This window comes from Oncorhynchus tshawytscha, linkage group LG08 (genome assembly GCF_018296145.1).
Source record: "Oncorhynchus tshawytscha isolate Ot180627B linkage group LG08, Otsh_v2.0, whole genome shotgun sequence".
In the NCBI taxonomy this organism is placed as follows: domain Eukaryota; kingdom Metazoa; phylum Chordata; class Actinopteri; order Salmoniformes; family Salmonidae; genus Oncorhynchus; species Oncorhynchus tshawytscha.
In genome coordinates, this window is record NC_056436.1 from 25,547,742 (window position 1) to 25,574,688 (window position 26,947).

The following is a 26,947-nucleotide window of genomic DNA, read 5'->3' on the forward strand; positions in this document are numbered from 1 at the left end:
GGTCCTGCGACTCATCCCTTCCAGCTGTGACTGACTGAGAGAAGGCAGTTTGAGGCAGAGGCTGCAGTTCCAGCCCCGCCAGGACAGGGAAACTGCCAGAGCTCATCAGTAGCCAGGGCAGGGCCGCTGTGCTGCCGCCTGCCAGTCCCAGGACAGGACCCCCTCTCCCTCCCAGGACCCCGGTAGACCGACAACATGTGCGACTGTTTCAACCTGGGCTTCCCCAACTGGCATGGCTCGCTGGGCACAGGTGGGCATCCCTCTCTCTCCTATCTCTGTTTCTATGGTTGTCCTCAACTATTCCTTGATTCAGCGCTAGAGCTCAGCATGTGTGAGTGAGTGTGTTGGGAGGCTGCTGCTGCTAAGAGCAGAGTGCTGAGTCGTGTTGCTGACCTGCTGCTTGTCTGCTTGCCTGCAGTGTGTGGATGGGTGTGTCTGCAGTGTGCTGCCTGGGTGTGCCTGCTGCATAGGGATGTGCTTCATGTGTTTACATGAGTTGATGTACTTTTTTCCAGGGTTATAGTTATTATCCAAGAGCCCAGGCAGAATGTATCAAATGATGAATGCACAGTTCACCATCTGTCATTCACAATGTAAACTTAACCTATTTAAGTTTCATATAGACAGAAATTCTGAAGGCCGAACTCATTGAAAGTTTGTAACATAGCCCATATTTTCTTTAAATGCTAGATTTGTGATTTGTGGACATTGTTATTAGATTTTGATAATGTAAATGATTTTGTCCTTGACATTTTCAAATAATGTTTATTTTTGCATATTATCTTGACTTAAATAATGACATTTTCTTGACTAATGCAGTCCATATCATCTCAATGTTATTCTCTAACATAATCTGTAAGGGTCCATCCCACTGGGCAAAAACTGATTGAATCAACATGGTTTCCATGCCATTTCAACAATGAAAATCTTTGTGATGACGTTGAATCAATGTGGAAAACTGATTGGATTTGCTAAAAGTCATCAACGTAAGGGAATTGTGTCCTTTTAACCTTTTAGCCTAAATCCAATGACAGGGTGACATTTTTTGTTGATTTCACTTTGAATTCATGTTAGTTGACAACTCAACCAAATGTTAATCAGAATCTTTTTATACAACACACTATTGTGAATTTCACATTGCTTTCTGATTGATTTTGTATGCATTGTGCGGCAGGTAGCCTCGAAGTTATAGCGTTGGGCCAGTAAACGAAAGGTTGCTGGTTTGAATACCGGAGCCTAGAAGGGAAAAATCTCTGTTGCTGTGCTGTTAAACAAGGCACTTAACCCTCATTTTTCCTGTGTTGCTGTACAGTGGTGACCCTGGCTGTGACCCCACTCCCTGTGGGTGTCTCAGGGGGAGTTGGGGTGTGCAAGAAACACATTTCCATTACACACGTGTGTGTAATAGGACAAATATAAGCATTCCATTTACAATGCAGTATTTAGTGTATCATACTTTTGTACAAAAAGTACTTTACTTGGGCACAGGCTCAAGGTTATGGAGGAAAGTGAATTCCTAGGCCTGGGAGGGACTGAAGCCAAAATGGGGCAGGGATGGCAATGATCTAATGAGATATAAGTGCCCTCTCCCCTGAGCAGAGACCTGTGCCAAATACTGGCCCAGAATTACTGTAATAGATGGTCTACTCAGCATTAGAGCCCATTGAAAGTCCATTTAAGATATCATCAACAATATCATCAATTATACACCATATACATTGGCAATCTCTTACAGACAGTCTGGGGGATGTTGCTGACTTTTATAGACATATTATTGTACTTTGCCCCTCTGTACAGAAGTATTCAGCAGTACAGGTCCCATTAGAGGGTGGGTATTCACTTATTGTTTGCTTATAAATGTAATATATGCATGGACATGTACTCTCTCCCAGTGGGGCTATTTTTTGTACTAGTATTGGGAGAGCATCATGTGAGAATAGGGGCTAATTCTGATAGTTGAATTCCTAAACCATTATGAAACTCCTGCCACGTTAGGTATCAATTAATGTTGTGGCCTGCTAGATTGAAAGCATGCGGGATCACAGTCCCATGTCCAAATAATCGTGGGGAGAAATCCAATTCTGTTTTTTTTTCTCCCTGTCAGAAATCTGATTATACTTTAAATGCAAACAACACCCCCCAGAGAAAGGAGCTTGTGTCTCTTCTAAAATTGGATAGGAATCATGCCCTGCTTCCCTGTAAACGAGGGACATGTAATTCATTTGGCTAATGTATTTGGCTAATGAGCAGAGCTCAGGGTCCTCCCAGGGCCTATGAGGAAGTAAATGCCAGCGTGGTAGGCGTACATTTAGAATGTATTAAATGAACAACCCACAAAAACAAGAAAGATAAACGACACGTAAAGTAATGTAGCGCTAAACCAGCAACTAACAAAAAAAAGATGCCATAACAGAAAGTGGGAAAAAGGGCTGCCTAAGTATGATCCCCAATCAGAGACAACGAGATGATATGGCCTCTGATTGGGAACCATACTCGGCCAAAAACAAAGAAATAGACAACATAGAATGCCCACCCCAAATCACACCCTGACCTAACCAAATAGAAAAACGTCTCTCTAAGATCAGGGCGTGACAAATGGCTGTAATAAGGGTCATGAGTCAGCTGGTTATGTTCAGAGAAGATGTTTGATAAAGTTGTTAGAGGAAAAAACAATGCTGTAGTGCTCCAGGTTTTTATTATGACATTATTTATTTGAGTATATATAATTACAAAATAGTTATGTAGCCACTGTTGATACAAATGCATTCGTAGACAAGATTTTGAATGGCCTTCCACATATCAAGGTGCAATCCCATTTATTAACAGGAAATTGCACATCAACCAAATTTCAATCAATAAAATGTATTTATAAAGCCCTTCTTACATCAGCTGATGTCACAAAGTGCTGTACAGAAACCCAGCCTAAAACCCCAAACAGCAAGCAATTCCGGTGTAGAAGCACGGGTGTAGAAGCATGACTATTTACTATTTGATGTTGGCTCTGTTTAAGACTGAGTGTAACGGTTTTCATGTGGTGAAGGAGAGTCGGACCAAAATGCAGCGTGTAGATTGCGATCCATGTTTAATGAACAAACGTAACACGAATCTAAATACAAACACTACAAAACAATAAACGTAACGAAAACCGAAACAGCCTATACTAGTGTAAACTAACACAGAGACAGGAACAAGGACACTAAGGACAATCACCCACGAAAAACTCAAAGAATATGGCTGCCTAAATATGGTTCCCAATCAGAGACAATGATAAACACCTGCCTCTGATTGAGAACCACTTGAGACAGCCATAGACTTAACTAGAACACCCCACTAGCTACAATCCCAATACATACACACCACATACAAAAACCCATGCCACACCCTGGCCTGACCAAATACATGAAGATAAACACAAAATACTTCGACCAGGGCGTGACACTGAGAGTAACATTTAGTTTTACAGCCTAACACGTTGTTCAGGGAGGAGACTGAGGCCCATTCTCTACCACATTATTGCTAGCTAGACGCAGCCTTGAGGGTGACCACACCCAAAGACAATGGTGCAGTTGCAACCGACATGAGTCATGCTAGATTAACTCAATGAAATGTTCCAACATATTCCCTGTACTGTTTTGTCAAATCTTTACAATGTAAAATATTTTGCTATTATAAAGTAATAGTCATATCGACTAATGTGTTTTGGGTCCTGAACAGCAGAGGACAAACAGAGCAGAAATGTGCAGACAGTACGTGTCTGTGAGTTGGGCCCTGTCCTTGAATGGCCATTAATTTATGGTATTACCTGATGGAATGCAGAATTCATTATTTGGTCCCACTTTATATAAGTGTCACTAAAACAATGTGTTTTACACAGTAATTACATTGTCATGTACAATGTGGTTAGACATTATTACAGATTACTTACCCAACTGTTATAATTGTTTGTGACTTGCACAATTTTAGAGATGTGCAAATACATTTGAACATTGAGGGGACCTTTTAAATTGTACAGTAACGGAGAGTTTGCTGACAAATCTAAGGCCTGCAAAATGAATCATTTAAATGTGTAATCACATAAAACTCACACCAACTATAAAACTGGTTACCTAACTACACCTGCCTACAGTATGCAATTACTATATCAACACAGTTTGTAGGAACAACTTACATAAAGTATGGCAGACAGTGAATTAACTTAGATACTTTTAGTGTGTCACCTTTCTGCTGCACCCATATGACAAATATTTGAGTAGGGAGTTTCTCCACGCTAAGTGCCAGTCTTGGTATGAGGAATATATGCCAGCCCCTGCCAACAAAATATAATATAACATGAACATCAGCAATTCTGGCTATTTTTTAATTGAGATATCAATTTGGAATTGTTCCGGATTATTTGAAGTATGCCCTTCCTTTCAGCCCACACAGGGAGAGTCCCCTTGTTCCTCAGAGAACACCATCCACTGTCTCTCTCCACAGTCATGACCCTCTCCATTATTACCCTTCTCTCTGAACATGTATACAGCGTTTGCTGAAAATCAGTCAATCTGAAGGAAAAAAGTGTGTAAAGAAGTCTCTGTGAGATGAGAGTGGAAATGACTAAATACTGTAAAGTTTACATAATATTTCTATATTTATAGCTGCGGTGTACATCCCTTGTAGGAGTGGAAATGGTTAAATACAAATATGTATTTTGGAGAACATCCACACCTTCATGAGAAGTATTTAAAATATGATTTGCAACTCCAGTCCTAGGATTTGGCAGACTGTCCCCTGCTGTGTGTTACTCATACTGTTACAAGATTGATCTAGAAGGCTGAGCTGCAACTGAACCGGAACCCAAAAAATGGGCAGTATCCACCCTTCATCAAAGGTTGATTGCTCTTACTCTCTTGGGAGCAAAAACATAGCAGCTATGTTGGGAGTTTCATCCAGTCTGTTGGTTGAGTGGAATCTGTCTGAAGCGGTATTAAATGGATAAAGCAGGTTGCTACTTTAGCTTTAAGGGTGAGATATTTCCTTCAGGTAAGCCCTCTTGATATAAGAATTTCTCCATGAACGTGTTCTTATGTGGTTGAATTAGCCTTGGCTGAACCTGTGTTGGACAAGCAAACATAGTAGTAGTAGTTATTTAACTAGGCAAGTCAATTCTTATTTACGATGACGGCCTACGTCTGCCAAACCCGGGCCGGTTGTGATACAGCCTGGATTCAAACCAGAGTGTCTGTAGTGATGCCTCTAGCACTGAGATGCAGTAGACCGCTGCACCACTCGGGAGCTTCTTTTATTGTCTTGACATCATGATTATTATGGACTAATGATGATTTTTACATTTCACAACACTAGCTAGGTTTCCGTCTAATTGGCAACTGATTTTTATTTTAAATTTTACCTATTTTTTCTCCCCAATTTCATGGTATCCAATTGTTTTAGTAGCTACTATCTTGTCTCATCGCTACAACTCCCGTACGGGCTCGGGAGAGACGAAGGTTGAAAGTCATGCGTACTCCGATACACAACCCAACCAAGCACTGCTTCTCAACAGAGCGCATCCAACCCGGAAACCAGCTGCACCAATGTGTCGGAGGAAACACCGTGCACCTGGCAACCTTGGTTAGCGCGCACTGCGCCCGGCCCGCCACAGGAGTCGCTGGTGCGCGATGAGACAAGGACATCCCTACCGGCCAAGCCCTCCCTAACCCGGACGGCGCCAATTGTGCGTCGCCTTACGGACCTCCCGGGCGCGGCCGGTTACGACAGAGCCTGGGCGCGAACCCAAAGTCTCTGTAGGCACAGCTGGCGCTGCAGTACAGCGCCCTTAACCACTGCGCCACCCGGGAGGCCGGCAACTGATTTTCATGCGAATATTCTAAAATCTTCATGAAGAAAATATGTGCATTTTCCCACTAGTGGTGTGTTTCCACCAAATAGACTTGTTGCCAATAAAAATCAGTGTGTGATGATGTAGTTGTCACATTCGTCATAAGGAGTAGACCAAGATGCAGCGTGGTATGTTTCCATCTTATTTTGGAAATGAAAATTTCAAAGAACAAAACAACAAAACATGCAGCTAATAATAATGCTCACTGGCAACTATATCTAGACAAGATCCCACAAAGCACAATGGGAAAATGGCTACCTAAATATGATCCCCCAATCAGAGACAACGATAAACAGCTGCCTCTGATTGGGTACCATATCAGGCCACCATAGAAATACAATACAATTCCCCTAGATAACCCACCCTAAATCACACCCCGACCCAACCAACATAGAGAATAAACAGCTCCAACATAACCAACAACCAACATAAACAGAATAATCAGCTCTCTATGGTCAGGGCGTGACAGTAGTGCACAGTAGTGCACAAAATATTTTTGCTTACCTTTTAATTTAACAAAATAAAAATTGAAAGTTCAGTGTGTTTCCATCCTATATTTAACTCTACTGATTTCTGTCACAATAGTTTTGTCAAAAACTGTTGCCTTAAATAGCAAAAGTGCCTACTCTAGTCTTGGCACGTGTGCTCTAGCCAACAGCTAGCAGATAGCCTACAGTGAGGGTAGGCTGTGTGGGTAGCATAGACATAATACAAATATTCCAAAACATGCATCCTGTTTGCAACAAGGCACTAAAGTAATACTGTAAAAAATGTGGCAAAGCAATTCACTTTTTGTGCTGAATACAAAGTGTTATGTTTGGGGCAAATCCAATACAACACATTACTGAGTTTACCACTCTCCATATTTTCAAGCATAGTGGCTGCATCATGTTATGGGTATGTTTGTAATTGTTAAGGACTGGGGAGTTTTTCAGGACAAAACAGAAACGGAATGGAGCTAAGCACAGGCAAATTCCTAGACGAAAACCTGGTTCAGTCTGCTTTCCATCAGACACTGGGAGATGTACTCACCTTTCAGCAAGACAAATCTCTTAGTCTTTTAGTTAATCTTTTAGTTAATTACAGCTGCATAGCTAATGTATTTCTTTGGTGTAAAAACACTTTTTCATATCAATATTGTACATACATGTGGTTGTAAAAGTTTTGTATATTTTGGTTTGGTCCATCGCGGGTTATCTGTATTTCCGTACCCCCTTATTGTTCTCTGTTGCCTGACCTTTGGCTAGCAAGGTATGTTGTCCTTGGCTCTGAAATTGTTCAATATAAAACCGTGGTAATGTTACACAATGTACTGTTATGCTACCATAAGTTTGTTACAATGTGGGTAATATAAAGATTTATGTTAACAAGTTTCACAAAGCTCGCTATCTAGGGTATCTATTGTAACTTGTGAGTACTTGGGACAGTGTTTGAGTGAGTGTCCATGTGCTTGCGCAGGTGCTTGAGAGCTGTGACTGCGCCAAGGGTTAACATAATGTGTGTTGTCTCTTCATGTGCACGTATGTCTTTTATTTTGTCCGAATTATGTTCTGTATCATTTTACTTGTATTGTATGTTGTGCTGTTGTGCATTAAATGTGTGCACGCAGCACCTGTTATTTCCTTTTGGGGCTCTTTTGCCTAACCTTCGGCTAGCAAGGTGCCTGAGAGCTAGGACTGAGCCAAGGGTTAGCATAATATGTGTTGTCTCTTCGTGTGCAGGGCAAATCAAAATAATTCAACTAGCAGACCTTCAGTTGTGGCAGCGTCCTAATTAAAAGTACACAACGCAGAACGAACCACGCTACATCTAGCAATGATCCACAACCAATATGACAGTGCTTGAAGAATATTGTAAAAAATAATGGGCAAATGTTGCACAATCCAGGTGTGGAAAGCTCTTACAGACTTACCCAGAAAGACTCACCGCTGTAATCTCTGCCGAAGGTGCTTCTACAAAGTATTGGCTAATGGGGGTCTGAATACTTATGTAAAACATATATTTCTGTATTTCATTTTCAATACATTTGCAAACATTAAAAAACACGTTTTCACTTTGTCATTCAAATCAAATCAAATCAAATTTATTTGTCACATACACATGGTTAGCAGATGTTAATGCGAGTGTAGCGAAATGCTTGTGCTTCGAGTTCCGACAATGCAGTAATAACCAACGAATCTAATCTAACAATTCCAAAACTACTACCTTATACACACAAGTGTAAAGGGATAAATAATATGTACATAAAGATATATGAATGAGTGATGGCACAGAACGGCATAGGCAAGATGCAGTAGATGGTATCGAGTACAGTATATACATATGAGATGAGTAATGTAGGGTATGTAAACAAAGTGGCATAGTTTAAAGTGGCTAGTGATACATGTATTACATAAAGATGCAGTAGATGATAGAGTACAGTATATACATATACATATGAGATGAATAATGTAGGGTATGTAAACATTATATTAAGTAGCATTGTTTAAAGTGGCAAGTGATATATTTTCCATCAATTTCCATCAATTCCCATTATTAAAGTGGCTGGAGTTGAGTCAGTGTGTTGGCAGCAGCCACTCAATGTTAGTGGTGGCTGTTTAACAGTCTGATGGCCTTGAGATAGAAGCTGTTTTTTAGTCTCTCGGTCCCAGCTTTGATGCACCTGTACTGACCTCGCTTTCTGGATGATAGTGGGGTGAACAGGCAGTGGCTCGGGTGGTTGTTGTCCTTGATGACCTTTATGGCCTTCCTGTGACATCGGGTGGTGTAGGTGTCCTGGAGGGCAGGCAGTTTGCCCCCGGTGATGCGTTGTGCAGACCTCACTACCCTCTGGAGAGCCTTACGGTTGTGGGCGGAGCAGTTGCCGTACCAGGCGGTGATACAGCCCGACAGGATGCTCTCAATTGTGCATCTGTAGAAGTTTGTGAGTGTTTTTGGTGACAAGCCGAATTTCTTCAGCCTCCTGAGGTTGAAGAGGCGCTGCTGTGCCTTCTTCACGATGCTGTCTGTGTGGGTGGACCAATTCAGTTTGTCTGTGATGTGTACGCCGAGGAACTTAAAACTTACTACCCTCTCCACTACTGTCCCATCGATGTGGATAGGGGGGTGCTCCCTCTGCTGTTTCCTGAAGTCCACAATCATTCCCTTAGTTTTGTTGACGTTGAGTGTGAGGTTATTTTCCTGACACCACACTCCGAGGGCCCTCTCCTCCTCCCTTTAGGCCATCTCGTCGTTGTTGATAATCAAGCCTACCACTGTAGTGTCGTCTGCAAACTTGATGATTGAGTTGGAGGCGTGCATGGCCACGCAGTCGTGGGTGAACAGGGAGTACAGGAGAGGGCTCAAAATGCACCCTTGTGGGGCCCCAGTGTTGAGGATCAGCGGGGTGGAGATGTTGTTACCTACCCTCACCACCTGGGGGCGGCACGTCAGGAAGTCCAGTACCCAGTTGCACAGGGCGGGGTAGAGACCCAGGGTCTCGAGCTTGATGATGAGTTTGGAGGGTACTATGGTGTTAAATGCTGAGCTGTAGTCGATGAACAGCATTCTCACATAGGTATTCCTCTTGTCCAGATGGGTTAGGGCAGTGTGCAGTGTGGTTGAGATTGCATCGTCTGTGGACCTATTTGGGCAGTAAGCAGGTAGGGTGGAGGTGATATAGTCCTTGACTAGCCTCTCAAAGCACTTCATGATGACAGAAGTGAGTGCTACGGGGCGGTAGTCGTTTAGCTCAGTTACATTAGCTTTCTTGGGAACAGGAACAATGGTGGCCCTCTTGAAGCATGTGGGAACAGCAGACTGGGATAAGGATTGATTGAATATGTCCGTAAACACACCAGCCATGGGGTATAGTGTGTAGATGGGTGAGGATTTGTATTTATTTAATCCATTTTGAATTCAGTCTGTAACACAACAAAACGTGAAAGAAGTCAAGGGGTATGGATACTTTCTGAAGGCACTGTATGTGCAGTTTAATACTGACACACTGACACAGCACTGACACATGGTCATGTCGAAAAAGTTGTTCTACTGCATAGTGTGACTCCCTTTGAACCACCTGAGCCTTGATCCTCATAAGGTACTTGCTAAGGGAATGACACACCCTTTCAATAGGAAGTTCCCACACATAGTGTATGTCACGCCTGCTCCCGCTCCCCCTTCCTGGTGCTTGAGGGCGCCAGGCTGCCCATCATTACGCAAATCTGTCACCATTGTTAAACGCACACCAGCGCTTCTTTGGACTCACCTGGACTCCATTACTTTGTTGATTGCTCCTTCTATATCTGTCTGTTCCTTGGTTTGATCCCAGTGTCAGCATTATTGTCATTATGTTTCCCCTGTCCAGACGCTGTCCTTGTTTGTTTCATGTCAGTTATTCATTTAACGTTCACTCCATGTACTTGCTTCTCGTCTCTCAGTGTCTGTTATCATCACTGTATACACACAAACTCACAAGCAAACAAAGAATTGTATACACAGCAATTCCCCATTACTTATCGCTCAAACTAACCAGCATGTTTTCAAGTGGGGCATACAATGTCAATTCATTTACGATTCTAAAATCTTGTGAATGTTTTCATACATGTTTTGTGCTCTCTACACTTTATTGCTTGCAATGTTTCGACCAGAACACATGAAACATGTTTACTTGCCTAAGTCAATCGATATCACATACAGCATCTCAGAATGTAAACTCAGCATTGGATAATACTGAGCAGGGAACTTGTCTCACCTGTAACCTTGTTACAGCATTTTTGATAAACAATCTTGATTTTCACATCAACATGAAGAGAGTTTATTCAACCCCACTGCATCTTCTGATTTTATGAGACACCACTGCTTTTCACCGCTGCAATGATCTGACCAGTGACTTCCAGTAGGCCTATTGTGAAGCTTCAGTCCAACCACGAGGGTACTCAGCAGCTAATATGATAACATTGATAGCATTATTTGTTTTTGAATATTTGTTTTATTCTCAGAAATTGATACTCAAGTGACATCAGCGCAGGGGTAACTTGACAATGGAAAACATGATCACAGTATGATTGTATATCAAAGATGATAATAATAACAATCACATTGATCCGGATGATACATTTTGAAAACTACACTCCCTTACCTACTGCAGACTTCAAGGCAAATTTCGAGTTAAATCTCCAGATCAATAGAGTGGATCACTTAACAGGCAGCTGTGGAAGCTGGTTCCTTTGGGAATTCTTGCCAGGAAGAACTTCCAATAATCTCCTCCTGGGCTTTAGTATCTCTAAAGAACTCTGATACCCTGGTCAGACAGCGAACAATCATCTGAAATATTTTGACAATGTTATATCCCGATAATATTCACAATAGATGTGAACAAAACATGGAAATCTTATCTAATACCTGGTTACCTAATGAGAGATATTCTGAGGCTTTATTTGTATTTTATTTTACTTAACATTTATTTAAATAGGCAAGTCAGTTAAAAACAAATTATTATTTAGAATGATGGCCTACCAAAAGGCAAAAGGCCTCCTGCAGGGACGGGGGCTGGGATAACATTTTTAAAATACATAAATATAAATATAGGACAAAACACACATCACGACAAGAGAGACAACACAACACTACATAAAGAGAGCTAAGACAACAACATAGCAAGGCAGCAACACATGATGACACAGCATGGTAGCAACATAACAACAACATGTTAGCAACACAACATGGTAGTAGCACAAAACATGGTACAAACATTATTGGACACAGACAACAGCACAAAGGGCAAGAAGGTAGAGACAACAATACATAACGCAAAGCAGCCACAGCTGTCAGTAAGAGGGTCCATGATTGAGTCTTTAAATGAAGAGATGGAGATAAAACTGTCCAGTTTGAGTGTTTGTTGCAGCTCGTTCCAGTTGCTAGCTGCAACAAACTGAAAACAGGAGCGATCCCAGGGATGTGTGTGCTTTGGGGACCTTTAACAGAATGTCACTGGCAGAATGGGTGTTGTATGTGGAGGATGAGGGCTGCCGTAGATATCGCAGATAGGGGGGAGTGAGGCCTAAGAGGGTTTTATAAATAAGCACCAACCAGTGGGTTTCAACCTTTTGAGAACTGTGGTGGTTTACCTTGAACTAAATATGTTCTTATTATTTTTCTCTTTTTATTCTTTATTTTGAGTAGGGTCCGGACGAAGGCTGAAGGGACCAGAGCCTGACACGGCGGATGATTCAGTGAGTGGCTCTATTGATATGGCAAACCTATTGTTTGCATTGGTGGACATCATGTGAATACTAAAGACTATGGGAAAGACACCCAACTCATTTGAATGAATCTCCATATAGTAACAAAAGGAACTTACTTTGAACATATTTTTGTTGTAGATATGTGAAGAGTCATCTGAGTTTATAGAGGGGGAGAGACCTCGCCCTCAAGGATCCTCCCCTGTAGATGAATACCCTGAGACTGACAAATACAAGGACAGTGATAAACAGGTACAATGCTGTATATTTCATCCAACCATCATGTTGACTTGCAGTGTGAATTTTGTCAGACCGTCTGATTTCTTTAACATTCATTTTAGGGTGGAGGTGGGAGTGGCAAAAAAGGAAAGAGAGGTTTTGGGTCCCTGTTTGAAAAGCGCTCCCCTGCCAAGATGAGTCAACTGGAGGTCAGACAAGACTGCATTATCTTTAACTCATGGAGAAGCATGGCTTCAGGGTTTCATTGGTGGTACATAACATGTTGGTAGTTCAACATTCCTCATGTTTTTCTTTCATTATTTTTTTCTGTGTAAACTCAGAGCCCAGAGTCAGGAGTGATTGTGAAAATGGCAAAAGAGACATGTGCTGAGGGCCTCATTGTAAGTGGAGGGAAGGAGGGAATCTTCATCAAAGAAGTGAGGCCAGAGTCACCAGCCTCAAAGCTTCTTAGTGTACATGAGGGTAAGCAGACAACCAGCTCATACCATGTTCTTTCAGAAGCTGAACCAAAAAAGTAGCCTATAGCCTATAAAAAGTTAACCTGAAAGCAAAGGACATATCAGTGAAATGTGGAGTGAAATAGGTTAAATGTGAAGTAACGGAGCCAAGATTGCTTTTGCTATCCAGGGTAAGAGACTCCCACATTTTTGGCTTTGAATGATCGTATATGCTAGAGTTCTACAGTTCAAATGTTGATTTATTGGTATTTCTATGTCTTCCTTTTGTTCATTCAGGTGATCAGATACTCAGTGCCACTGTGTATTTTGACGATGTTACATATGAAGATGCTCTACAGATATTGGAACATGCCCAGCCTTACAAGATGGAGTTACTTCTGAAACGCAAACCAATAAAGACATCCACACTTGAGAGTGAACCAGCCCTTGAAATCATCCAAGTAACTATCACTATGTTATTTTTCTGGATATGTAGAGTAGTGTTAAGTCTTTGGCTCTTTTTCTCATTCAGCAATCAATCAGCTATTCACTTTTTGTTATCCTACAGGTGGAAGAAGGTTCCTCTCCGGAAATGAGGGGACATTCAAAGACAAAAAGGCATGGTGACCGAATATCTTGGCCCAAGTTCCCCTCCTTCAGCAAAAGTCAAAAGTCCCATTTTAAGAGGTCTCACAGTACTTCAGAGGCAGATGATAAGAGGAAGCTGGAGCTTAGCCCTACAACAAGTGACACAGAGTCGCCAATAAAATCTCAGGAGGCTGTCAAGGGCAAGACAAAGAAGCATAAGATAAAGTTATCAAGCATGAAGATGAAGGGCCGCAAGAGCATGTCTGTTGAACAGCCGGACCAGGACATAGACATACTAACTGTAGAACGTGTAGAGGGTATGGAAAACCAACAGAGTCAAGATGACATACACTCACCAGATGGTCTAGAGAGAGCATCAGTAGATATATCTCAAGTATATGTGTTAGAATCAGAATCTGAAAAAATTGAACCCACCAAGATAAGAAATGAATGCATTATTCCAGACCTGGCAGGCTCTGAAACGAAAAAACACAAGGTAGAACTCATTAGTCTGGACAAAACTTTGAAAACCACAGACATAACAGTTGCTCTTGCTGATCAAGAAAGTCCCTCAACCAAGAAATCTCCAGAGGGAAAGACAAAGAAGAAAGAGAATAAAGAGAGGTCAGAACTAAAGTTTACATTCAAGGGAAATGAGAAAAAAGACAAACACAAGCAAAACATACCAGTAAAAGTATCACTAAAAAACCTGAAGACACCAAGAACAGATATGATAACATCTGATCTGTCTGCACATGACAATACATTGCTGAGCCCAACTGTAGTATCACATACTGAGCTGGAGGAGTGTCAACTCCCAATTGATATCAACACTCAAGTAATCATCAATGAGAGTTCAGGGAAAACCCTACCCTCCACTGATAAGGAAATGAGCACGCCAAAAGTAGACATCTGCCTTGACATGTCAGATATAGGATTTATCAGGAAATCCCCTCAGATTGGACAAGAACAACACTTGAAAGAAACATATGTTAAAACTGATGTGAATGCACAGGAAATTAGCATACATGCTAAGGTCATCAGTATTACAATGGAACCAGACTCACAGATGGAAATACAAGCTTCAAAGTTACCTACAGAGAGAAGCATTGATGATGTTTTAGCACAAATTGGTACAAGATCTGCTCCCAAATTCAAACTGCAGAGGGTGGACCCTGCTGACTTTTTTACTGACAAACCCATAAAAATGACAGATGTGAAGATTGTAGAAAAGGACGTGAAAGGCCTTACAGTTGAGGATAAGGGGTTAAAGATACTTCCAAGCCGTGAGGATATTGAGATCCCAGGCATAGAAGATGCATCATTAACTAGCACCAAGGTCCCAGTGATAAAACAGCCTAAAACAGCATTCACTCTTCCTGTTGAAGAAATCCAGGCGCAGACTGTACAGATGGTTATAGACGTTGATAGAGTTAAAGAGGCTGTCTCCAAATTGCCAGGGTTCAAGCTGCCGAAGGGTGACATTGCAGGCCTGCCTGCTCATCAACAAATCACAATGACAGACGTGAATGCAGAAAGAGTAGATGCCACCCTATCTAAAATCACAGACATAAAGGCACAGTTGGACACGTATGTCAAAAAGACTGACATAAATGCTTTACCAGAAAAGTTGAGCAGGAGCTCAGTTACCACATTCAAATTGCCAAAGACCCAACTTTTTGATCTAGGTGCTCATGAACCTATTACTATGACAGAAATAGACCATACAAAAACAAAACAGGAAGCTGGAAAGACCAATGAGGATGAAATCCAAATTGAACTCCATAAACGAGAGAACATAGAGAAAGCTGGAATGGAAACTATACAACAAAAAGGAACTCCCAACAAAGTGGAAAAGGAAAAAGAGACTGGTGAAATTCTGGAGCCTAAGTTGGCAGTACCAGTACCTGAGGGGCCAACCATCACATCTGAGGAGAGAAATCGTATACCTGCCACTTACACTAAAGGATTAGATAAGAAGTCAAAGAAAGCAAATATTTCAATGCCTAGGTTTGGAATAACACAAACGGATATTAGATTCTCAGACATTGGGATTGGACTACCAAAAAGAGACACCTCGGTGGAAAAGAAGGATAAGGTCAAAGATGAAAGCAATGCATTGCACCTTGAAATTAAAATGTCAGAGGCTGAAATTAAACTCAGCAAAGTACCAGATTCTGAATATTCCACTATCAAAACTCATGTGACAGACCTTCAAACACCTACAATACGAACTTTAAGCTCAGAAACAATGCCAGAGGTACCTTCATCTGACATTGAAGAAGCAGTTATGGGCATTGATGTCCAATCTGTTGATGTCGGGAGAGGAGACATCCAAATACCGGATGTTGAAGCCGAAGTACCCTCCGTTGAAGTTGAAATACCAGAAACAGTTTATAAAGATATTGATGTGAAAATGAAAAAACGACAGATGTCATTCCCCAAATTTGGAGTTAAAGCCCCAGGGATTGATGTTGGTGTGCTAAAACCAGACATCTCTCCTCCCGAGGGAAACATGGAGGTCAAATTGCCTGAGGTGGAAATTGAAGTTCCAAAGCTTCAAGTGGAAGTGAAAGATACAAGATTTAAAATCCCAACTTTAAAATTCCCTAAATTTGGAGCAGTTGCTCCAATCGTCACAGTAGAGTTACCTGATGTGGACAAGGATATCAAACTTCATGGAACTGAAAGTCCAGAACCCAAGCTGTCAATATCAGGAAAAGTACATGAAGTTGACTTTGAAAAACAGAGTGACTTTAAAAAATCTAGTGTTAAGATCCCATCTATAGATGTGGATGTGAAGACTAAAGGACTTGAACTGGAGGGGCAAGGAAGCAAGTTTAAACTGCCAAATCAGGGAATTTCATTAACAAAAGTAAAAGGTCCTGAGATAGATTTAGGTGTATCGAAGAAAGACATAGATGTCACTTTACCAGAGACCAACATGGAGATCCAACCACCTGATGCTGAACTCAAAGTGTCTTCTGGTGAAGTTGAAATGTCTGAGCGAGCTGCTACAGAGATTGATGTGAAAGTGAAAAAGACACGGATTTCATTTCCAGGGCTTGGATTTTCAAAACCTGAAGTATGTGAGGTTGATGTCAGTCTTCCAAAGGTGAATATTTCTCTTCCACAAGGAAATGTGGGGGTCAAAAAGTCAGAGGTGGAAATGACAGCTCCAGAGATTCAAGTTGAAATGAAACATGATATTGAGCTTGAGGGACAAGGAAGTAAGTTCAAACTACCCAAATTTGGAATCTCAATGCCAAAGGTAAAAGGTCCTGAGATTGATTTAGGTTTATCAAAGAAAGTCATAGATGTCACTTTACCAGAGGACAAAGTGGAGGTCCAACCAACTGATGTTGAAATCGAAGTGCCTTCTGGTCAAGTTCAAATGCCAGAGGGAGCTGCTACAGAGATTGATGTGAAAATGAAGAAGCCCCGGATGTCATTTGGATGGTTTTCAAAACCAGAAGTGAAAGCACCGGAGGTTGATGTCAGTCTTCCAAAGGGGGACATTTCTCTTCCAGAGGTAAAGGTGGAGGTCAAAGAGTCAGAGGTGGAAATTAAATCTCCAGAAATTCAAGTTGAAATGAAACATGGAATTGAGCTTGAGGGACAAGGAAGTAAGTTCAAACTACCAAAATTTGGAATCTCATTGCCGAAGGTTAAAGGTCCTGAATTTGACTTAAGTATCTCAAAGACAGATGTAGATGTCAACTTACCAGAGAGAAGAGCAGACCATCTACCTGATGTTGAAGTAGGAGTGCCCTCTGTTGAAGTTGAAATACCAGAAGCAGTCTCTAAAGACATTGATGTGAAATTGAAAAAGCCCAGAATGTCTTTCCCCAAATTTGGATTTTCAAAACCAGAAGTTAAAGCACCCGAGGTTGATGTCAGTCTTCCAGGGGTGGATATTTCTCTTCCAGAGGAAAGGGTTGAGGTCAAAGAGCCTGAGGTGGAAATGGAAGCTCCAGAGATTCAAATTGAGGTGAAAGATACCGTAGGCTCCCCTCAAGATTCAAAATGCCAACTTTAAAATTCCCTCAATTTGGAGCAGCTGCTCCAAACATCACAGTAGAGGTACCTGATGTGGACAAGGACGTCAAGGTTCATGGATCTGAAATTCCAGAACTCAAACTGACAATGTCAGCAATGAACATTGAAAAGCCAAGTGTTGACCTTAAAGGCCCATCTATAGATGTGGATGTGAAGAGCAAAAGACTTGACATTGTCACTTTACCAGAGGCCAGCGTGGAGGTCCAACCACCTAGCACTGAACTCAAAGTGCCTTCTGGTAAAGGTGAAATTCCTGAGGGAGTTGCTACAGAAATTGATGTAAAAATGAGAAAGCCACGGATGTCATTTGGATGGTTTTCAAAACCAGAAGTGAAAGCATCGGAGGTTGATGTCAGTCTTCCAAAGGGGGACATTTCTCTTCCAGAGGTAAAGGTGGAGGTCAAAGAGTCAGAGGTGGAAATTAAATCTCCAGAAATTCAAGTTGAAATGAAACATGGAATTGAGCTTGAGGGACAAGGAAGTAAGTTCAAACTACCAAAATTTGGAATCTCATTGCCGAAGGTTAAAGGTCCTGAATTTGACTTAAGTATCTCAAAGACAGATGTAGATGTCAACTTACCAGAGAGAAGAGCAGACCATCTACCTGATGTTGAAGTAGGAGTGCCCTCTGTTGAAGTTGAAATACCAGAAGCAGTCTCTAAAGACATTGATGTGAAATTGAAAAAGCCCAGAATGTCTTTCCCCAAATTTGGATTTTCAAAACCAGAAGTTAAAGCACCCGAGGTTGATGTCAGTCTTCCAGGGTGGATATTTCTCTTCCAGAGGAAAGGGTGGAGGTCAAAGAGCCTGAGGTGGAAATGGAAGCTCCAGAGATTCAAATTGAGGTGAAAGATACCGTAGGCTCCCCCTCAAGATTCAAAATGCCAACTTTAAAATTCCCTCAATTTGGAGCAGCTGCACCAAACATCACAGTAGAGGTACCTGATGTGGACAAGGACGTCAAGGTTCATGGATCTGAAATTCCAGAACTCAAACTGACAATGTCAGCAATTAACATTGAAAAGCCAAGTGTTGACCTTAAAGGCCTATCTATAGATGTGGATGTGAAGAGCAAAAGACTTGACATTGTCACTTTACCAGAGGCCAGCGTGGAGGTCCAACCACCTAGCACTGAACTCAAAGTGCCTTCTGGTAAATGTGAAATTCCTGAGGGAGTTACTACAGAAATTGATGTAAAAATGAGAAAGCCACGAATGTCATTTGGATGGTTTTCAAAACCAGAAGTGAAAGCACCGGATGTTAATGTCAGTCTTCCAAAGGGGGACATTTCTCTTCCAGAGGTAAAGGTGGAGGTCAAAGAGTCAGAGGTGGAAATTAAATCTCCAGAAATTCAAGTTGAAATGAAACATGGAATTGAGCTTCAGGGACAAGGAAGTAAGTTCAAACTACCAAAATTTGGAATCTCATTGCCGAAGGTTAAAGGTCCTGAATTTGACTTAAGTATCTCAAAGACAGATGTAGATGTCAATTTACCAGAGAGAAGAGCAGACCAACTATCTGATGTTGAAGTAGGAGTGCCCTCTGTTAAAGTTGAAATACCAGAAGCAGTTTCTAAAGATTTTGATGTGAAATTGAAAAAGCCCCGAATGTCATTCCCCAAATTTGGATTTTCAAAACCAGAAGTTAAAGCACCCGAGGTTGATGTCAGTCTTCCAGAGGTGGATATTTCTCTTCCAGAAGAAAAGGTGGAGGTCAAAGAGCCTGAGATGGAAATTGAAGCTCCAGAGATTAAAATTGAGGTGAAAGATACCGTAGGCTCCCCCTCAAGATTCAAAATGCCAACTTTAAAATTCCCTCAATTTGGAGCAGCAGCTCCAAACATCACAGTAGAGGTACCTGATATGGACAAGGGCATCAAGGGTCATGGATCTGAAATTCCAGAACTCAAACTGACAATGTCAGCAATGAACATTGAAAATCCAAGTGTTGACCTTAAAGGCCCATCTATAGATGTGGATGTGAAGAGTAAAACACTTGAAATTGTCACTTTACCAGAGGCCAGCGTGGAGGTCCAACCACCTAGAATTGAACTCAAAGTGTCTTCTGGTGAAGTTGAAATGCCTGAGGGAGCTGCTACAGAAATGGATGTGAAAATGAAAAAGCCACGGATGTCATTTGGATGGTTTTCAAAACCAGAAGTGAAAGCATCGGAGGTTGATGTCAGTCTTCCAGAGGTGGATATTTCTCTTCCAGAGGGAAAAGTGGAGGTCAAAGAGCCTGAGGTGGAAATGACAGCTCCAGAGATTCAAGTTGAAGTGAAACATGATATTGAGCTTGAGGGACAAGGAAGTAAGTTCAAACTACCCAAATTTGGAATCTCATTGCCGAAGGTTAAAGGTCCTGAATTTGACTTAAGTATCTCAAAGACAGATGTAGATGTCAACTTACCAGAGAGAAGAGCAGACCATCTACCTGATGTTGAAGTAGGAGTGCCCTCTGTTGAAGTTGAAATACCAGAAGCAGTCTCTAAAGACATTGATGTGAAATTGAAAAAGCCCAGAATGTCTTTCCCCAAATTTGGATTTTCAAAACCAGAAGTTAAAGCACCCGAGGTTGATGTCAGTCTTCCAGGGGTGGATATTTCTCTTCCAGAGGAAAGGGTGGAGGTCAAAGAGCCTGAGGTGGAAATGGAAGCTCCAGAGATTCAAATTGAGGTGAAAGATACCGTAGGCTCCCCCTCAAGATTCAAAATGCCAACTTTAAAATTCCCTCAATTTGGAGCAGCTGCTCCAAACATCACAGTAGAGGTACCTGATGTGGACAAGGACGTCAAGGTTCATGGATCTGAAATTCCAGAACTCAAACTGACAATGTCAGCAATGAACATTGAAAAGCCAAGTGTTGACCTTAAAGGCCCATCTATAGATGTGGATGTGAAGAGCAAAAGACTTGACATTGTCACTTTACCAGAGGCCAGCGTGGAGGTCCAACCACCTAGCACTGAACTCAAAGTGCCTTCTGGTAAAGGTGAAATTCCTGAGGGAGTTGCTACAGAAATGGATGTAAAAATGAGAAAGCCACGGATGTCATTTGGATGGTTTTCAAAACCAGAAGTGAAAGCATCGGAGGTTGATGTCAGTCTTCCAAAGGGGGACATTTCTCTTCCAGAGGTAAAGGTGGAGGTCAAAGAGTCAGAGGTGGAAATTAAATCTCCAGAAATTCAAGTTGAAATGAAACATGGAATTGAGCTTGAGGAACAAGGAAGTAAGTTCAAACTACCAAAATTTGGAATCTCATTGCCGAAGGTTAAAGGTCCTGAATTTGACTTAAGTATCTCAAAGACAGATGTAGATGTCAACTTACCAGAGAGAAGAGCAGACCATCTACCTGATGTTGAAGTAGGAGTGCCCTCTGTTGAAGTTGAAATACCAGAAGCAGTCTCTAAAGACATTGATGTGAAATTGAAAAAGCCCAGAATGTCTTTCCCCAAATTTGGATTTTCAAAACCAGAAGTGAAAGCACCCGAGGTTGATGTCAGTCTTCCAGGGGTGGATATTTCTCTTCCAGAGGAAAGGGTGGAGGTCAAAGAGCCTGAGGTGGAAATGGAAGCTCCAGAGATTCAAATTGAGGTGAAAGATACCGTAGGCTCCCCTCAAGATTCAAAATGCCAACTTTAAAATTCCCTCAATTTGGAGCAGCTGCTCCAAACATCACAGTAGAGGTACCTGATGTGGACAAGGACGTCAAGGTTCATGGATCTGAAATTCCAGAACTCAAACTGACAATGTCAGCAATGAACATTGAAAAGCCAAGTGTTGACCTTAAAGGCCCATCTATAGATGTGGATGTGAAGAGCAAAAGACTTGACATTGTCACTTTACCAGAGGCCAGCGTGGAGGTCCAACCACCTAGCACTGAACTCAAAGTGCCTTCTGGTAAAGGTGAAATTCCTGAGGGAGTTGCTACAGAAATTGATGTAAAAATGAGAAAGCCACGGATGTCATTTGGATGGTTTTCAAAACCAGAAGTGAAAGCATCGGAGGTTGATGTCAGTCTTCCAAAGGGGGACATTTCTCTTCCAGAGGTAAAGGTGGAGGTCAAAGAGTCAGAGGTGGAAATTAAATCTCCAGAAATTCAAGTTGAAATGAAACATGGAATTGAGCTTCAGGGACAAGGAAGTAAGTTCAAACTACCAAAATTTGGAATCTCATTGCCGAAGGTTAAAGGTCCTGAATTTGACTTAAGTATCTCAAAGACAGATGTAGATGTCAATTTACCAGAGAGAAGAGCAGACCATCTACCTGATGTTGAAGTAGGAGTGCCCTCTGTTGAAGTTGAAATACCAGAAGCAGTCTCTAAAGACATTGATGTGAAATTGAAAAAGCCCAGAATGTCTTTCCCCAAATTTGGATTTTCAAAACCAGAAGTTAAAGCACCCGAGGTTGATGTCAGTCTTCCAGGGGTGGATATTTCTCTTCCAGAAGAAAAGGGTGGAGGTCAAAGAGCCTGAGATGGAAATTGAAGCTCCAGAGATTAAAATTGAGGTGAAAGATACCGTAGGCTCCCCCTCAAGATTCAAAATGCCAACTTTAAAATTCCCTCAATTTGGTGCAGCAGCTCCAAACATCACAGTAGAGGTACCTGATATGGACAAGGGCATCAAGGGTCATGGATCTGAAATTCCAGAACTCAAACTGACAATGTCAGCAATGAACATTGAAAAGCCAAGTGTTGACCTTAAAGGCCCATCTATAGATGTGGATGTGAAGAGTAAAACACTTGAAATTGTCACTTTACCAGAGGCCAGCGTGGAGGTCCAACCACCTAGAATTGAACTCAAAGTGTCTTCTGGTGAAGTTGAAATGCCTGAGGGAGCTGCTACAGAAATGGATGTGAAAATGAAAAAGCCACGGATGTCATTTGGATGGTTTTCAAAACCAGAAGTGAAAGCATCGGAGGTTGATGTCAGTCTTCCAGAGGTGGATATTTCTCTTCCAGAGGGAAAAGTGGAGGTCAAAGAGCCTGAGGTGGAAATGACAGCTCCAGAGATTCAAGTTGAAGTGAAACATGATATTGAGCTTGAGGGACAAGGAAGTAAGTTCAAACTACCCAAATTTGGAATATCATTGCCAAAGGTAAAAGGTCCTGAGATGGATTTCAGTGTATCAAAGAAAGTCATAGATGTCACTTTACCAGAGGACCAAGTGGAGGTCCAACCAACTGATGTTGATATCGAAGTGCCTTCTGGTGAAATTGAAATGCCCGATGGAGCTGCTACAGGAATTGATGTGAAAATGAAAATACCACAGATGTCATTTGGATTGTTTTCCAAACCAGATGTGAAACCACCTGAGATTGATGTCAGTCGTCCAAAGGTGGACATTTCGCTTTCAGAGGGAAATGTGGAGGTCAAAGAGCCTGAGGTGGAAATGAAAGCTCCGGAGAGTCAAGTTGAAATGAAACATGAAGATTTATCAGTTGATGGAAAACTAGAAACATCAGAGATGGGATTCAAAATGGCAACATTCAAATTCCCTAAATTTGGCGCAACGTCAAAGGTTGTAGTCGATGTCTCTGATGCAGAGAAGGATATTAAAGTGCCTGATGTAGAAATTATAGATCAACTACTTGGAGCTTCATTACAAATTGATTTACCCGAACACGGGGACACAGTTGACATTAAAGGATCTAGAGAAGTACAGCTACATGATGCTGGATCTGAAAGGCCCTCAGTTAAAGGTGGAATGGCAATAGCCGAAGTGTATGTTCATGAAGTTGAAGTTTCAAAACTGACAATTGATGATAAAGGCCATGGTTCCCCCAGCAAAGGTCAAGGCTCGCCTAGTAAATTCAAACTTCCAACCTTTAAAATGCCCAGATTGAGCATTTCAAAATCCAAACCTGAGAATGAACATGATATAAATCCAAATGTTATTTTGGAGAATTATGAGATTCAAGTAAAACCACAAGGACCAGAGAAATCACCAAAGTTGACTTTGACAACATTTGGGGAGGTATTAAGAAGCATTGATGTTGAATTTGATGTTCCCAAATTAGAGGAAGTGGAAGAGAAGCTCACAGGCTCAAGGGAAGATATAACAGCCTCAGGGAAAACCGAACTAAATGCTCAAACCAGTGTTGAAACCCAGTCTGTGCATAAAGAGGAAGAAGCCAAAGAAAAATCTAAATTTGGGTGGGTTAAGTTTCCCACATTTGGACTATCTTCTCCTTCAGAATCTGCCAAGATTTTAGAAAAATACACTTCTGAGAAAGGAGGAAGTGAGAAAAGCCCTGACTCTGTGGAACAGGACGCCAGCTTGACCTTTTCAGTACACTCATCGGATGCTTTTGCAGATATTAGTTCAACAGTCACAAGCAAACAATTTGGTCCACCATTGGCCTCTCCAACCAAAGTCACAGTGAAATATTCTGACCCTATTGCCACTGAGGTACAGGGTGATGTCATCACCTCCACAGCAAGGACAAAATTGATTGCCTTTGAACCCTACTTGGCAGATAAAGTCACCATTCCAATGTCCTCCGGAGTTTCCTCCTCATCAGTGGACACCCTAAAATTGGAGTCTGGTACACATGTCAGCACATCCAATATACAAGCAATACCAGACACACAGAAGGCCACACTCTTAACAGATTTTGGATTGCAGACAGGGACCGCCGGAGTTTCTTCTGCATCTTGGTCAGTGGACGACACCAACAAAACACAGAGTGATGGGCAAACAGTTATTGAGAGGCATGTAGTTAGGGAAATGTCAGGCACTGACAAGAAAACGGTTTTCATAACCCAAAAAATTACACATGTGTTTGTGGCTGAGCCCATCTCAGATGAAACAGCCTCATCTATCAAACAGATAAAAGACACTATGCAGTCTGAGAAAATGACATTTTTTGATGGGGCTGAATTGGAGTGACTGGGAGGAATACAGTATGATAAATCCCTCCATTGAGGAGTAATATCAGTCAGATTATTATTGTGCTCTTATTAATTGTGCTTTCATTTATGACCAAGTTTTAATATATACAGTTCAATGTTTTGAGTGTTTACCTAGTACACTATATAAGTACACAAATTGGCTTACAAGCCCCATGATACAGGTAGCGTTGTAAAAGCCAATGTAATTACTTCCGCTGAGACCAGGTCAATTCCACAGTAACAGAGTGACAGCAGCTAGGTTTCCATCCAATTGGGAATATTCAAAAATCTGCATAAAGAAAATATGCAATCAAGTTTTAAAAATATGTAATTTTCAAAATACATAAATCATCCCCGTATGATGCAATTTGCAGCATACAGGGATGATTCTATATTTTGAAAGTTACATATTTTGAAAACTTGATTGCAGACAAGCAAAACATTTTGGGACTATGTCAACAATGAACTAATGAAACAAATACCAAAAAATTGTTTCCGGGTGGAATTTTTCTTTAAGTTTATGCATTAACTCAGAATTATTAAAGTTAGACATTAACTCCAAATGTTTAAGGTAAAGGTTAAGGATTTGGGACAGGCATAAAACAAAAATATCAAAAACAACTTTCTTTCGCTGGATTCGAACATGAAACCTTTGGCAAATACACATCATCTCCCAACTTCCTCAGACATGAATGGTCATCCAATACTGACATCTATCGGGGTGACTTGCCTCTTCCAAAGTCATAGTGGGTGGACCACACAATAGCATTCAGCCTGGTCTCATAGACTAGACATAACATAGTAAACACAATTACGACATACAAATCAGTTTGGTATGGTTACATAAGACAGAAGGTTACATAAAGCAAAAATAAATGTAAGGTGGCTGGTCGGGGTGGGTGTATAACAGGAAAGTCTAGCAACCGAAAGGTTGTCTGTTTGAATCTTATCATGGACAATGTTTGCATTTGAGCTAATTATCAACTTTGTAACTACTTACTACTTGTGAGCAACTTTGCTACTACTTAGCATGATAACTAACCCTCCCCTAACCTTAACCTTAACCCTTTAACCTAACTCCTAACGATAACCCTTAATCCCTAACCCCTAGTCTAGCTAACATTAACCACCTAGCCACCTAGCTAACATTAGCCACAACAAATTGGAATTCTTAACATATCATACCTTTTGCAAATTCGTAACATATTGTATGATATGTATCGGATATACATTTACGATGTTAGGTCTACCCCTGAGTTGCAGTATCATGTGACTCCAATTGAATAAATATGATGGTTGTTATATACTGTAAATATTTGCACATAAAAGCATTTCCACCACTATTTCTCGCATAATTAATTTTACTGACACAAAATGATCCCACCTTGTCTAGCTTATTTAGTTTTCTCCCCCAAAAATACATTTACTGACAAATTTGCAGGTCTGTTGTGAATTTTTTTAATCTGACATAGGCTACTTTCTTCGCATAAAATCAGAACATTTTACAAAAATACATTGACTTGAAGAACAGTGCAAATGCAAAGTTTTATAACAGAATGAGAGTTTGTGCCTCATTCTGTTACCAGCATTTTTGGTGGTTGTTTCCTTGTTTGCAGAAATTGTAATAGTTTGCCTAATTTCAGTTTATGTGACAAAACAAGCATGTAGAGTGTAGAGAATCATTGTACCATCTAAACCACTGTGAAATAGATTTCCATAACTAAAAATAGAGCATTTTCAGCTGTTTGAAGCTGGTGTACAAAACTGGAAATATAAGACGCAAAAACGAAACGTAAGAACTGGAAGCATAGAAATAGCGCACATAGAACAGATCTACCACTTCTTGCTTTCAAAGAAAAGGACAGATCTATAACTCATAGTTCTATGTGAATTTGGTCACGTTGCCCAAAAAGTTACGTAATGCAGCTTTAAAAGTAGTCATTGTGCATAGAGTTGTATGGTTTGTTTACCTTTGCAATCATTGATTTTGGTTTGACATACATTTTAAAGTAAAATATCTGAGTCTCAGTGTCACTCTGTTACCATGGAATTGTACACCACTGAGACCATTGCTGTTTTTAGACATCTCTGCAAATTGTTATGCTGTACATATAATGAAGAGGAACTTGTTAATCCACTGCCATATGCATTTATGAATGATCTCTGATGTCTGCTCTTTATTCGACAGGCATATATAGATATAAGGTATAAATGATCATGAGTCTGAAAAAATGAATACGTAATGATATACATACAAACCATGCAACATTAATAGAACAAAAACAGAACACATATAAGGAACTATTCAAATCTGTACACTTAATACCATGAAATATATGATGCTAAAATTGAATGATTGTAATAGGAGTAAAAAGTAAAAAGCAGAAAATATATATTGATGCAACTATATTTTGATTATAATGATGCCTAGTTTTGATTTGCCATAATGTAAAACTAATAGATTTTGTTTTCTGAATTTGTGCAAAGTAGAAACATTTTAACACCTATGTAAATAGTTGATTTATTCATTTATATTGCCTTATTTTGATTGTTGCTATTGCCTTATTCTGCACTGATGTAGTCAATTTATTTGCAAAACTATAAATAATAAATATTCTAAAATATTAAGAAG

General features: G+C 40.9%; 3 protein-coding genes across 3 annotated transcripts; all 3 read left to right on the forward strand.

Moving 5' to 3' along the window:
* Positions 1-195: 195 nt before the first annotated feature.
* Positions 196-17,403, forward strand: LOC112232861 (neuroblast differentiation-associated protein AHNAK-like). Its single transcript, XM_024400112.2, has 7 exons — positions 196-250; positions 12,041-12,090; positions 12,241-12,351; positions 12,441-12,527; positions 12,660-12,801; positions 13,074-13,237; positions 13,345-17,403. Exons 1-7 carry the CDS (start codon positions 196-198, stop codon positions 17,401-17,403), a joined length of 4,668 nt encoding a protein of 1,555 aa, XP_024255880.2.
* Positions 17,404-18,192: 789 nt separating this feature from the next.
* On the forward strand, positions 18,193-21,061 carry LOC121847009 (neuroblast differentiation-associated protein AHNAK-like). The gene has a single exon (XM_042326278.1). The coding sequence runs from the start codon at positions 18,242-18,244 to the stop codon at positions 21,059-21,061; it is 2,820 nt and encodes a 939-aa protein (XP_042182212.1). The 5' UTR covers positions 18,193-18,241.
* Positions 21,062-21,829: 768 nt separating this feature from the next.
* LOC112246809 (protein AHNAK2-like) lies at positions 21,830-26,680 on the forward strand. Its single transcript, XM_024415354.2, has one exon. The coding sequence runs from the start codon at positions 21,830-21,832 to the stop codon at positions 24,311-24,313; it is 2,484 nt and encodes an 827-aa protein (XP_024271122.2). The 3' UTR covers positions 24,314-26,680.
* Positions 26,681-26,947: the final 267 nt, after the last annotated feature.